General features: G+C 46.2%; 1 protein-coding gene across 2 annotated transcripts in view; it reads left to right on the top strand.

Moving 5' to 3' along the window:
* Positions 1-15,036, top strand: part of NUP107 (nucleoporin 107) — a 49,485-nt gene that overhangs the window by 8,990 nt on the left and 25,459 nt on the right. For both annotated transcript variants that reach the window (XM_083182508.1, XM_083182507.1), the window contains exons 5-9: positions 4,748-4,892; positions 4,971-5,074; positions 5,397-5,524; positions 6,133-6,181; positions 13,196-13,267. In XM_083182508.1, coding sequence (XP_083038634.1) covers positions 4,748-4,892; positions 4,971-5,074; positions 5,397-5,524; positions 6,133-6,181; positions 13,196-13,267 — 498 coding nt within the window. The remainder of the gene's footprint in view (positions 1-4,747; positions 4,893-4,970; positions 5,075-5,396; positions 5,525-6,132; positions 6,182-13,195; positions 13,268-15,036) is intronic.

A 15,036-nucleotide genomic window follows, 5' to 3' on the forward strand; every position in this document is an offset into this window, starting at 1 on the left:
TTTAGAGAAGGGTCCCAGACTGGCGTCTTTGAAGGTCCAGGTGTCTGCCCTATCGGTGTTTTTTCACAGAAGGCTAGCTCTAATTCCGGAGGTACAGACCTTCTTAAAAGGGGTTGTTCGTATACAGTCTCCCTTCGTTCCGCCGTCAGAGCCATGGGATTTGGAGTTGGTTCTGAAATTCCTAAGATCGGATACTTTTGAGCCCTTAGATTCGGTGGATCTAAGGTTCTTGACGTGGAAGACGGTCATGTTGATGGTGCTGGCTTCGGCTTGCAGGGTGTCGGAGCTTGGGGCTCTTTCCTGTCGTTCCCCGTTTCTGGTTTTCCACAAGGACAGGGCGGAACTCAGAACTCGCCAGGGTTTCCTTCCGAAGGTGGTTTCGTCGTTCCACGTGAACCAGCCTATTGTGGTTCCAGCCCTTTCACGAGATATGAAATCCTTGGACGTGGTGCGCGCTCTGCGTATCTACGTTTCCAGAACGGCATCGTGGAGAAAGACGGATAGTCTTTTCGTGTTGTATGGAGCAGGAAAGAAGGGTTGGCCGGCGTCCAAGCAGACGCTGGCTCGGTGGTTGTGCCTCACAATCAAGGAGGCCTACGCTAGGGCTAACCAGGTCCTCCCTTCAGGGATTTCCGCCCATTCAACAAGGGCCGTAAGCACATCGTGGGCTGTGGCCAGAGGTGTTTCGCTCACACAGGTTTGTAGGGCGGCCACTTGGGTGGGTGCTAGCACCTTCGCCAAGTTCTATAAGTTTGACAGCTTTGCCAGTGAGGAGGCATCTTTCGGCAGAGCTGTTTTGCAGGATTCTCAGCGCTCTCCCTCCCGGGTTTAGTGCTTTGGTACTATCCCACACGTGTAGACTGCAGTGTCCCCTGCTGCTGGGAGGAGAAATAAGGAATTTGGTACTTTACCGGTAATTCCCTTTCTCCGAGGCAGCAGGGGACACTGCACGCCCTCCCAGCGCTTTATTCCTGCCATCTTACAAGTTGTTTTACTTTAACATTGAATGTTTGCCGATTGCAAGTTGTGAGTTCTTGTTATGAGTTATTCTTGCTAATCTTTTCTCTTCTGCAAAGTGTCTCCTCTGTTCCAGGGATCGAGCCCTGGCCCCTATCCTCTCTCGGTCACAGTTTCTAAGACTGGAGTCTGCTGGGGGATAGCGGGGGGAGGAGCCAGCTGTATTCAAATTTCTTAAAGTGCCGACTCCTCCAATGCACCCACACTATCCCACACGTGTAGACTGCAGTGTCCCCTGCTGCCTCGGAGAAAGGGAATTACCGGTAAGTACCAAATTCCTTATTTCTCTCCTTTTTTAATTTAAACCCAAAAAATGAATGGGGGGGACAGACAAATACATCAGGCAAAATAATTGGATATACCCTAGTAATGATTTCTGTACTGTATAGGTTTGAGCCGAATGAATAAAGGTGAGACACCTACAATCGTATAGTGAGTACAAAAATCCACTAGGTCAAGGTGGTTCATTCATATAATGTACAGCCCCAAAAGATCTTGCATTTTTGAAAGGTCAGCCAAGGCAACCATATGGAGGAGAAAGCGTCAATTATATTATCTATTGCTTGTTTTCTATGCTCCATCTTGCTACTTTTATGGAGAAAAGATGGTGGGACTGCAGACTTCCCGTTGAGTGTGATCTGATATTTTGTTGCATTGATTATATGCCATATGATTGAGCTTTGAGACCGAGATATGTCTAGGTAATTTTGAAGTAGGTAAGCAAGGTAGGGGCTATGGCACGAGTGACCTTGGCAATTACAAATGTACACCTGTCCACAATATGCAACAGGTGTCCAAAATATGCAATAGTCCCTTCCTAATAGCATCTCCAATGCTACTTGGGACAGATTTTTTAAAACCTATTTTCTAGGCACGTTTCTATTCTCTTGCTGGTTTTAAATATTGCATACAGTTACGTAGTATGAATTCAGTGGTGTTTTTTTTTATTTATTTTTTTAGCACATATTCTATCAAGTGAAAACATTAATTTAAGGACCTTTTAAGGTTCAATTGAAACTATAAAACATCAGGGATTGCAAGTCGTCAAATGGACATGTTTGTATACTGTGTTTTTTGAAGGCAAAGCTGCACATTAATCCCTTCAGTGGTGTTTTTTTTGGGGGGGGGTCTGCTCCCCACTATGTGAGTTTTTTTTTTTTATGGGGACCGCTCCCTTAAAAAAAAAAAAAACACCACTGCCTCCCTGGATCCGGGCAGCGCAGCTGAACTGTCAATCAGCCGCTGCCCGGACCTGCGCCCCCGTCCCTGACGCCAGCTTCAATAGAAAAACCCGGAGGGGGGAGGAGGAGGCACGGCAGAGGGGAGGGAGCCGGGCAGCGCCAAAGATGCCTGAGTTCAGTGATTGAACTCAGCAGCGCTGCCCGGCTCTAAACCGGGGAAATCCCGTGAATTTTCCGGGCTTGCCAGACTGTGCACTGAGGCACAGCCCGGAAAATTCCCGGGATTGCCACTGAAGGGGTTAAAGCACATGCTCTATAGCAGCGGTTCTCAACCTTGGTTCTCAAGTACCCCAAGGTTGAGAACAGTTCAGTTAATGTTTTCTAGGTCACTCAGCAAGTGCACTCAGTACTCACTGACACATTTTAAAAGATCCACAGTGATTCTGTGTAAAGATCTGGAAAAAATTGGGAGTACTTGAGGACCGAGGTTGAGAACCTCTGACCTATAAAACTGAAGCTATTCTATGCAGAACTGCAGTTGCGGTTTATAGGTGAAAAGTATACAAGCTATTCCATTTATTGTACACCAGTTTGATCAGCTTAACTGTGCAGTTAAGCTTATCAGTAAACAAAATACAAAACATTGATCTTGAAAGGCTATAAAATGTTTACACATTTTCTGGAATTTTAGATTTTTCTGATGTAAAGCCTGGAATTACGATAATCATGTCGGACTTATTATTTATTTTTTTTGTACATTTTTTTTTTTTTTATTTGCTCTTGCAAGTAAAATACAAAATCTGCAACACCTCGGTTGCATAAGGGTGCACAACCTTTCACTGCAGGTGGGGCAGATGTTAGAATTAGATTTGGGTGGGGTTTTACTTCAAAGTGAGATCTATATTGCAGTGTAAAAATAAAGCAGCCAGTATTTACTCTGCACAGAAACAAAAGAACTCACCCAAATCTAAATCTCTCTGCACATGTTACATCTGCCCCCCTGCAGTGCACATGGTTTTGTCAATCGGAGAAGGATTTTGTCAGTGAACTAGAATAAGGCCCATAGTGAGGCTCTAATGAAAAGGCCGCTACTTTTTTGCAAATTTTTTACCTCTGCTGCTTTTGACACTATGGACCACCCTCTCCTTCTGCAAACCCCTCACTCCCTTGGTTTGCGTAATACTGGCCTCTCCTGACTGTCCTCCTACCTCTCTGACCTTTTCCTTTTCTGTCTCCTCTCATGACCCCCCCCCCCCCCCCCCCCCCCCCAACCCCACTTCCACTAACAGTAGGTAGCAGGTGTCCCCCTATGTTCTGTTCTTGGTCCTCTCCTTCTCTCTCTGTGGGGTAGATGTATGAAGCAGTGATAACGGTGGAAAAGTGATAAAGGGCCTGATACTTTATCAATGGCCAATCAGCTCATAACTGTCCCTTTTTTAATTTATTTTTTTGTAATCTGTTTTTATTGAAAATTTAGAAAACCGCATCCTAACAAACATCATACACCCAGTTCAAAAATAGAATGAACATAAGTCAGATAAGAAATCTGGGTTGTACTTTTTGTGTTTTTCAATTTGAGAGCGAGAGAAAAAGTGGGGGAAAACAAAGGCGGCACCAAGGATCTCATTTTAAGAGCATAGTAATAGTCAAAGAACTGTCCCTTTTTAAACCCAGCCTGTAACTTTAATAGTCAGGATCTGATTGACCGGTGATAAAGTAACAGGCACTTCATCACTTCTCCTCCGTTATCACATCTACCCCTTTATGTCCTCTTTAGGTGAACGCATTAGCTCTTTTGACTGCCAATATCAATTCAATGCTGATGATACTCAAATCTAACTTTCATCCCCTAACCTTTTTCCTGCTCTCCTCACTTATTCTCCCACTTGGACATGAGACGACCATTTCTGTTTCCGGATTGGGTCCTGGTCACGAAAGATGCGAGCTGTGACTTTTCACTACATGTTCTCTAGCGTAGATGAGAACAGCACAGAAATGCCACCTTCCCATCAATATTCTTGAATGCCAGGCATTCTATTGAGCTTTTTTTTCAAGTGAATCATCTAAGGAAGGGCAAGGTTGTAAAAGACCAGTCGGACAACATGGTCGTAGCCAAAACTGTCTGTTGGAGACGGGTTGTGGGGTATAGGAGAGGAGCAGCCTGTGCTGTTCAAACATTAACACTTTGTTGCCAAGGCTCCACTATTGTAGAGGAAATGTCCCCTATGGAACCATAGAAAAGGCTTAGCCAGTAATCCTATTGTTTTTTTCTGTTTCAAAGGCAGATCTTTTACAGAATCTCTAAACTGTTCTATCGATATAAATTGCAAGCTATTTACATTTTTTTGCTTTTAACTTTTTTCCAGAATACTTATCTGTGCTCATTGTGTTCAGCCTCTCAGAGATACTGATAATGTAGAGAATGTAGATTTTGTGTTTGCACAATACATTGCATTAGAGAGAAATGGTTGTCTTTTTATTTAAACTGGAAATGTGCAGCAGTGGTCCCGTTTTAGAACTTATTCTGTTTCTATTTTGCTTGATTGCAGCTCTCCAATATGGATGACGGTGCATATACAGCCTCCTTTTCCCCTCAGTGGACAGGAGCTTTTACCTCTTTTGACTCTCCCAGTTTCACTGAAGATGTCACACTCAGTGCAGTCATGATGCGAGAGGAAGATCCGGGAGAAAGTGGTAAGTGATAGAGCAATATCTCTTTCTAATGTAACCTAAAAACATGCGTTCTGTCACTGCTTCTGTTTTTTTTTTCAGCTACAATGAGTCTCTACCAGGAATTCCTGAATTCGTTCCAAAAGTTTCCTTCCAGTGAAGTGTTTGACCTTATAGGAGATTATGAATCTATGTGCAACGAACAGGTACATCCCCCTCCCTGCCTCTAGCCATTCCACTTTTTTCTTTTTTTTGCGGTGGATGCCTATTCAATGCTGTCATTCCTGATGGCATTGAAGATGCAGCACGACAGAATGGAGCCAACTTTAAAAGCAGTCGTTTTCGCCAATCGGCAGGTGGGACATTGCATCCTGTCTGTCGCTAAACATGTGAGCGAACCGAAAACGTTTCCTACTGTCGGGATGTACCAGCAGACAGGACCCTGGATTGAATACCCCCTTAGTTGACTTGTCAGTCTATTTTAAAAATGAGGTATTTAATAGTCATAACATAATTATTTTTTTTCAGGTCAATTTACTTAAGAAAATTGTCACCCGTGTCACTCCAGGGCAGCAGAAGTTTTCCAAAACTGCCAGTGTCTTATGGCTGCTTCGCCAAGAAATGGTTACGTGGAGACTGATCGCATCTCTCTACAGGTTTGGTTTTTCCTTCCTTTTACCTTTTCACACACTACCAGAAACCAAGAAAATGTTAAGACTGCAAAGTAAGGGGAATCTACTAATATAGTGGTCTTCGAAGCACCCTAATGCTGGATACACACTATAAGATTTGTCCAATCTGTAGTTGGAATTAACATTTGGTAATGTATCGGAGCAATTGACCTTTTTGTGCCCATATACTGGAAAATGGAAAAAAGCTGTTCAGACAAATTGGTTAAATCCATGTGATTTAACCAGTTTATCTAAACGACCAGCTTTGCCCACTCTCGGCTTTTGAGGGCACATTTTTGATTATCATTTGCTTCCATACATTACCAGATTTTCAATCCAGCCAGTCCAGGGAACTACAGCACTTGAGAGCAGAGAAGTGGAGAGATTGCTGAGTAGACGTAGGTGCGAATGCCAGATATGGATTCACCCCATCTGTTTCTGTATGTAATCTGGAGTAAAGTATGGAAACCAGGAGCCCAAATTTGTTTCTTATCAATGCATCCAGGCAATAGATGTGTCAGTGTGTCTTCCTCATAGGTTTTGGGTAAAAGTATTTCCAAGTACAAATTCTTTTTTTGTCTTTTTAATTTTAGAGACCGGATACAGTCGGCATTAGAGGATGAAAACATGTTTGAGGTTGCGGTGAGTCAGTTAAATCTCCAATACACACTGTTTGTTTATTAATTAATAGCTTCTTATATAGTGCAGCATATTCCACTACGCTTTACAATTGGAAACCGTAATGCAACAAATTAAGTATTTTACAGATAATTAAAAAGGTAGGAGATTACATGATACAATTTTCTCTGACATGCAGCAGGGACCACTGGAATCACATCGGGTATTAGAGCTGGGAATGCTGGGAGCTAGGCACTTCTTAATAATAATTAGGGGATACTGGCTCCTCCCCTCTAAGACCCACAATCCCCCAGTGAGAAAATTGTGCCAGGGAGTTAGGTCACAGTTTTTTCTGCTCCTGCACATTTTTTTTTTTCTAGCTTTGGCTATATAATAGATTTTTACATCTTTCACTTGATAGAATCCCTTCCCCACCTATTGAAAGGTGTGGGTCCGGGCATTCAGCGCCCCTGGAGTTCCAGGTCGTCAGTCAGGACCTCGCTAAAGGTGCCTGCCTGCACGGGTTCCGTGCTCCTGCCGCCCCTCTAGCAAAGGGGACGCCAGTCACGAAGGAGAAGCCTCCGGTGGTGAGTAAGGCGCTGAGCGCACTTTCCACACGCCGTCCCCTGCTTCCCTGTCAGCCGCGCTGTGCGCGGGTCTCGGCAGCGAGTGAGGCGCCGCCATCTTGCAAACGGCGCGTACCTGTGTTCTATGCCACGCGACAGAACTAAGTGCCGGGGGTATTGCACAGAGTGAGCGCTAGCAAGCGGGTGCCGCTGGACGCTGTCAGGACGCCACAGGCTGGCTAGTTAGGAGGGAGAGGGGACACGCTGTAAAACGGAGGTGGGCATGGCGCGGCCATTACGCAGATACACAGTAAGGCTGACTCTTTCCTGTTCACAGGTGACTGCAGCTTAGAAGGCTCTAAAAGTTTTATTACTGACACAGTGTTTTGCGCTGTATTGGTATTGGTGTAATAGGGCTCATTCTCCTCCAGGTCTCACGGAACCCGGGGGTTTTTGGCTTGTGAGAGGTGTATCTGTACTCAGTGTGTGTGTGTTTGCAAGATCCTGTATCGCGCGCTGTATTGGACCGGGCGAGCAGGGATCATGACGGGCAAGTCCAAAGCCTCTCAGAAGGTTTTCGCTTGTACTGTCTGTACAGCAAAGTTTTCTCAATACACAGCTGAAGGTAATGCCACCGTCTGTCAGTCATGTTCAGGTGCTGAATCTGCATCACTGGCGGGGTCTCAGGCGCCCCAGTGGGCCACAACCTTAGTGGGTTCTATGTCAAAACTCGCTTCTGAATTGGCGCTGGCTCGCAGAGCGGAGCCATCTTGGGCTACAGCTTTAGCAAGGTCTGTGGAGGGGTTAGCTAACTCCATGACCAGACCAGAGAGGCCTTCTGCATCCAGCAATAAGCGACCTTATCAGGCTATTATTGTGGAGGATGATTTAGAGGAGGAACAGGATCCATTTCATGAAATGGAGGATGGTGAATGGGAGGAGGTTCAGGATGCCATTCCTGAGGGAGAGCCTACTCCTTTAGGGATAGAGGCTCTTATTATGGCGGTAAAGGAAGTACTTCGGTTACCGGAGGATCCCAGACCAGAACCGCAGGAGTTTGATCTGTTTGGCGGAATTCAGAAGACATCAGTGGTCTTTTCTTGTCCAAATCAGGATCAGCTTCTGGCTGCATGGAGGAATCCGGACAAACGGTTTCAGATTCCCAAACGTTTTCCTTCTCTGTATCCCTTTGAACCAGCCGCCCTAAGCAAGTGGGAGACTCCACCTCCGGTGGACACCTCAGTTTCCCGTCTGTCCAAGAAGACAACTCTGCCAGTCCCGGGGGCTTCGGCCTTGAAAGATCCCTCAGATAGAAAGATGGAGGCTACTCTCAAGGCCATTTATGTAGCAGCAGGGACTCAACTCAGACCGGCTATAGTCTCGGCCTGGGTAAATAGGGCAAATGTTAAATGGGCGGAGCTAATCATTGAAGGATTGGAAACAGGTATGCCTATAGATGAGATTCGCTGCTTGGCTGAACATGTTAAGGAGTCTGCTATGTTCTTAGGAGAGGCGGCTAAGGATGTATCCTTGATCTCTTCTAGAATTTCAGCTAGCGCCATTTCTGCACGGCGGGCCCTCTGGCTTCGCTCTTGGCAGGCGGACGCGGAATCTAAAAGGGCTGTGGAGGGTCTCCCCTTTTCCGGGGACATCCTTTTCGGGCCTGAATTAGATAAATGGATCTCACAGGCGACGGGAGGGAAGTCGGCATTTTTACCGTCGGCAGCTCCTCCTCCTCCTAGAAGACAGTTCACAGGTCCGTCTTTTCAGTCCTTTCGGACTCAGCGCCCCTTTCGGGGCAGAGGAAGAGGTTTCCAGTCCTCCAGAGGTTCCAGAGCCAGAGCCCGTCCTCAGGCTGCTCCAAGAGTCCAGGAACCTAAACCCCAGCAGAAGCCGGTGGCATGACGGTTTACCAGCTTCCGTCAACAGTTTACCGGTAGGTGCCCGCCTGTTGGCCTTCGGAACCCAATGGTTCTCCCTTTCGGAGGATCCTTGGGTTCGCAGGGTGGTTTCAGAGGGGTACCGAATTCAGTTCGATTCCTCTCCTCCGGTACGGTTCTTCACAACGGCTCTGCCAACATCTCAGGAAAAGAGAACGAGCCTGCTAGAGGCCATTCGGATCTTGCTGGAGGCTCAGGTCATCATGCCGGTCCCAGCAGCTCAGAGGAACACAGGGTTCTAATCAACCCTCTTTGTAGTCCCCAAGCCGGATGGGTCAGTCAGGCCCATTCTCAACCTGAAGCCTTTGAATCTGTTAGTCTCTTATCAGCCATTCAAGATGGAATCAATCCACTCAGTGATTGCTTCTTTGGAACCAGGGGAGTACATGATATCATTGGATATCAAGGATGCTTACCTACACATCCCGATTTGGATCTCTCACCAGGCCTTTCTTCGTTTTGCCATCGGTCGGGATCATTTTCAGTTCAGGGCTCTGCCCTTCGGATTATCGTCAGCGCCCAGAGTATTCACCAAGACTCTATCAGTAGCCGTCGCATACCTCAGATGTCAGGGGGTGACAATAATCCCCTATCTCGACGATCTCCTAATCAAGGCCCCAACGAGGGAGTTACTGGAGAGTCAGGCCAGGTTAACTACTCAGACGCTCACCAGCCTGGGGTGGATAATGAATTTCAAGAAATCCTCTTTAATTCCATCCAGGAGGATCTTGTTCCTAGGCCTTTGGCTAGACACGGAGTCTCTGAGAATCTTCCTGCCGGAAGACAAGATCCAGGCTATCTTGCACCTAGTGCAGAGGATCTTGCTTCCACAGAGGATCAGTCTCCATCTGTGCACTCAGCTGCTAGGGAAGATGGTGGCAGCCTTCCCAGCTCTGACGTGGGGACGTTTCCACTCAAGACCGTTTCAGTTGGACCTTCTCAGAAAGGGTGCGGGCTCGCACCTGAATCTGCACAAAAGGATCCACTTGTCGGCCGAGGCAAGACATTCACTACTGTGGTGGAGACACAGAAGGAACCTAATAGAGGGTCGTCGGTTTGCAGTCCAGGACTGGATTGTGTTGACAACGGACGCAAGTCTCCGCGGCTGGGGTGCCGTAGTGCTTCATCTCTGCCTCCAGGGCAGGTGGGACCTGCAGGAGAGCCGCTTGTCCATCAATGTATTGGAGATCAGAGCCATTTACAATGCTCTGTTGGAGGCTCAGGAGTTCCTTCAGGGTCAACACATAAAGATAAGGTCGGACAATGCCACGGCAGTCGCCTATGTGAACAGGCAGGGCGGCACGAGGAGCAGCATGGCCATGAAGGAGGTAAAGAAGGTTCTTCAGTGGGCAGAACGGTCAGGAGTAGTTCTGCTAGCAGTGTTCCTTCCAGGTCGGGAAAATCTAGAGGCCGATTTCCTCAGCAGGGAGGACCTTCACCCAGGCGAGTGGTCTCTCAACCCCGAGGTGTTTCGGGAGCTCACCGACAGGTGGGGAGTTCCCGAGGTGGACCTGATGGCGTCTCGGAAGAACCACCAGCTACCTGCATACGTGGCACGTACAAGAGACCCTCAGGCCATAGCGGCAGACGCTCTGTCAACTCCGTGGGAGTTCAGCTTTGTATACCTGTTCCCGCCACTTCCACTTCTGGGCCAGGTACTGAAGAGACTCAAGAGGGAACCAGTGCAGGCTATTCTCATAGCACCCTGGTGGCCTCGCAGGACGTGGTTCTCAGACATCCAGATGTTACTGGCAGACGAGCCAGTTCGGTTGCCCCTCAGACCAGATCTGCTCCTACAAGGACCCTTCTTTCATCAGAATCTACCACAGCTACATTTGACGGCGTGGCTGTTGAGACCGAGGTCTTGCGGGAGAAGGGAATTCCAAGAGCTGTAATCCCTACGATGTTAAGGGCCCGGAAGCCCTCCTCAGCAGCGCATTATCACAGAATATGGCGCTCATGCGGGTTGGTGCGAGTCTAAGGGCTGGCTTTTCCGAGTATTCAAACTGTCCCGCCTTCTGTTGTTCTTACAAAGGGGGTTGGATGGGGGTCTGAGACTGGGTTCTCTTAAGGTCCAGGTCTCAGCCTTGTCTGTTCTCTTTCAGAGAAGATTGGCCCTCATTCCTGAGGTCCAGACATTTTTTTCAAGGGGTTCTTCGAGTACAGCCTCCCTTCGTGCCTCCCACAGCCCCTTGGGATCTGGACTTGGTACTAGCCTTCTTGAGGTCTGAGACCTTTGAGCCACTGAACAGGGTGGATCTGAAGTTCTTGTGCTGGAAGACAGTACTTTTACTGGCCTGGCCTCAGCTCGCCGGGTTTCGGAGCTGAGTGCTCTGTCCTGTAAGCCTCCGTATCTAATCTTCCACGAGGACAGAGCAGAACTGCGTACCCAGGCTGGGTTCCTTCCGAAGGTGGTATCCTCATACCACATTAACCAGCCTATCGTGGTTCCGGCCTTTCAAGGAGAATCGCCGGAGCAGTCCTCCTTGGACGTGGTCAGGGCGCTTCGGATTTACGTCAAGAGAACCAGGTCTATACGCAAATCGGATTCCTTATTTGTTCTCTGACGCATTCCGCAGGGGGTGGCCTGCGTCAAAACAAACAATTGCACGATGGATCAAGTGGACGATCCGTAGTGCTTATCTTCATGCGGGACAGGTGCCTCCTGTCTCCTTAACGGCTCACTCTACCAGATCGGTGAGTACGTCGTGGGCCGCTGAGAGAGGGGCTTCTATCTCTCAGCTATGCAGAGCGGCCACTTGGTCGTCTCAGAACACGTTTGTTAAGTTTTACCAGTTCGATACTTTTGCAGCTTTGGCTTCAACTTTTGGTCGTCTGGTTCTACAGAATCCCCAGCACTCTCCCTCCCGGGGCTTGGTCTTTGGAACCTCCCCGATGTGATTCCAGTGGTCCCTGCTGCATGTCAGAGAAAAGAGGATTTTGGTACTTACCGATAAATCCATTTCTCTGAGATCAGCAGGGACCACTGGACACCGCCCGGCTGTTGGATTCTGCCTGTTGTGGTTGCTGTTGCAGCCCGGTCCGATACATGCGTGTTGTATGTATGGTTATTTTGTTATGGTTTTTCTGTAACCCTTTCCTCTGGTGGGCCAATTTCCTCACTGGGGGATTGTGGGTCTTAGAGGGGAGGAGCCAGTATCCCCTAATTATTATTAAGAAGTGCCTAGCTCCCAGCATTCCCAGCTCTAATACCCGATGTGATTCCAGTGGTCCCTGCTGATCTCAGAGAAATGGATTTATCGGTAAGTACCAAAATCTTCTTTTTATATATTGAGTGGTCAATATTTGTGTTGACACTGGGCGATGTCATATGATCAAAAAAAAACCCTGGAGCGGGTCATGGAGTTTTTTTTTATTTATTAAGGTGTGGGGCATAAAATAGGATGCAGTGATTTCAATAGAAATCTTTTTTTTTTTTTTTTTTTATAATGTATCTCCAGAGCTGGTCGGAATTTTCTGAAAATCATTCACTGACTTTGCTCTGGGACCCTTGCGACAACCCTTTCTGAAGACTTCTTAAGTAATTAGAGGGTTTTTTAATGGGCTGTAATTATTCACCTTCTGAAGTGGGGTCTTCTGCATCCCTTGTTGGGATTCTGCCCCCACCAGAGATGGCTACTGCGAGAACAAAATCTCCTAGCAGCCTTTGCGTCTGTCTGACCCGACTTCCAGAAGCCCCCTCCCCAGTCAACAGAGCCTATAGAGACACCCAGGGTGGCGCATATCTGTTTGTTTTTTTCCTCCCATGAGTGAAAGGGTTTCAGCATTGAAAATCCTGCAACCATTCTTTTTCATGTGCTGGATACCACAGGTATCAGTAGCACACGAGTACCCAAGGTAATCTGAAATTAGACGTGAGGTACATGAGGTTTTTAACCTCTCTAAACCTCTCCTCCAAATGGGTCCCCCCATAGTGTAGTTGTTTAGCAGTTATGTTTGAATACTACTGTGACCTATGCAGAGGAAATTAAATCTTTAGCATGAGCTTTTTTTTTTCTGCACCTGGTTGCGCTGGTCAAATTAAACCTTTTCCATATCTTTCTGCCCACTTCCAATCTACTTTTTTAAGTACACTTTTATGTTTGGTGATCCTGTACTCCTCAGTTGGTGTATACACACCATATGCCACTGTCTCTTGCTCCCAGTAAACGTGGTCTGCACATTACCAGGTCCATGCAGTTTTACTGCCTGTCTTTCTCCTTTTTTTTTTTTTTTTTTAATTTCGCACTTACCATATATACTCGAGTATAAGCCTACTTTTTCAGAACATTTTTTATGCTGAAAAAGCCCCCCTCGGCTTATACTCGAGTGAGGTTCCCACTTGGGTCAATACGTTTTCCCAGTTTTTTTGTTGTAAAATTAGGTGCCTCGGCTTATATTCGGGTCGCCTTATACTCGAGTATATACGGTAAGTTTTTACCTTAAGGAATTAGTTTGTTTCAGTCATTTATTTAACGGTTGATGTTCTCTTTGGAACTTTACTGAATGCTTTTATTCTCTCGTTGTTTTAGGCACCAAATGCCAGTGAGAAAATGATCATGGACAAACTGTTTGAGCGGGATTCACTTGTGCGTCAGAGCCAGGTAATGCGTGGAATAGAAAGGGCTAATCAAGCCTTTATTGTAACTTTGCATATTGATACAATGTATCAATTTTACGGCTAATTTTGACATTTTTGTTGCAGCTTGGTTGCTTTGATCTGATCAATGTCTTTTTTGCACAACAATTATATTTTTCCCTTCATCCTTCTGCCATTACAAGTGGTGGATAGACCCCACTCTTTAGAAAGGTGGTTTCTACATTTTTTTTATTTCTGTTGCCTTTTGGTTTCCTCTTTTACTAACCTGTCCAGGGTAGTTGATAGTTTATAGGATTTTTGCATATAATGCATCATCCTAATCTATTTTTACACACAATTTTTAGTATACCCATCTCCAGATGGAGCAGACTGGGATGAAACCAAATACATTTTGTCCACTCCTCAGAATATGAGCTGCTTTTATCTGTCTTTCGGGGTGCAGGACTTAGTCCACTGTTGGTTGTGGAACAAACAGCCACCGTCATTCTGCCAAGCCTTCAAGAGAATTTTGAGCTGTTGTTCATTGATGATTTCAGGGTCTGTTCCTTACAAATAAAGTCGGACTTAATTGCTTAAGGGGCATATACACAAGGCAATTTAAGCTCTATTTCTTAGTGGTCTGACTAAATCGCTTAGAAATGAAGCGCGTATCGCTCCATCGGCCTGCAGAAATAGACAGTGCACGCTATGTCTATCCTGCTTAGATTGCAGCCTTTGCCTATAAGCATAGGTAACAGATGCAGGTGCATCGCATGTGTTCTGAGCGATCTGAGCACAGGGCATCCATCGCCCGGTGTGTACAGGGCTTTAGATTCAGGGACAGCATTTTTTGTGGGGAAAGTTCCTGAGAATTCAATTGGGCAATGCCAAAATTGTGTATTAGGGATGCACGAATATCAATGAAGGCAACCACAAGGACCATTCACTGGGTAGAACAAAATTTTTCGGATTATGTAGGCAATTATACTATGCATGAATATACATCGCTCAGAAATTGTGGGCAGATCAACAAAGTAAGATATCAACATGACTTTTGTCTTGGATAAACCTCAAGGTAGTGCTTCTGCTCAAAGATCCGTGAACAAGAGTTGTTTCTTGAAAGTGCCAGAAGCAGTATTGAGCTAGAACAAATTCCGCCAGTTTGATATTCCAACTATTCAAAATGCTTTTCAAGTGGAAAGCATTTTGGCGGAATATCAAACAGACGTACATTCTGCCTGACAGCACCCTGCCCGCCGCCCAGCATTGCAGCAGTAGTCAGAGGGAGGACCACGCTTGCAGTGAATATTAATGAGCAGGTGCCTGCTCCATCACTGCTTGGGATAGCGGTGATGACAGCCGCATAAGTAATTTGCGAGGACCCGCTCATTAATATTCACTGCGAGCCGGGTCCCCGCTAATGACTAATTGTGTGTGTGTGGCGCTACGGGGGCCATTGTGTGTTTTAAATGCCATTAAAATGCCATGGATGGGGCAGGTGTGATGGGGACAGAGAGAATAAAAAAAAGAATGGGGGAAAAAAATCTAAATATATTTATATGGGCAATAATAAACCTAAATATATTTACAAACACAATGACATTGATTCATTTTAAAATATATATATATTTGATGTTATGTAGACTAGTTTCGGCAGAAAAAATTGTCTAGTTCACATTGTCTAAATTGATTCTACAGTTTTCAATCTGACACTGAATAGGCTAAATCAAATTAACATTACTGAGTTTAGACAATTTGCAACAAAAAGTCTAAATGACTCATTTAGACAGGCAA

The sequence above is a fragment of the Crinia signifera genome, chromosome 4, assembly GCF_055691185.1.
Source record: "Crinia signifera chromosome 4, ASM5569118v1, whole genome shotgun sequence".
NCBI lineage: Eukaryota > Metazoa > Chordata > Amphibia > Anura > Myobatrachidae > Crinia > Crinia signifera.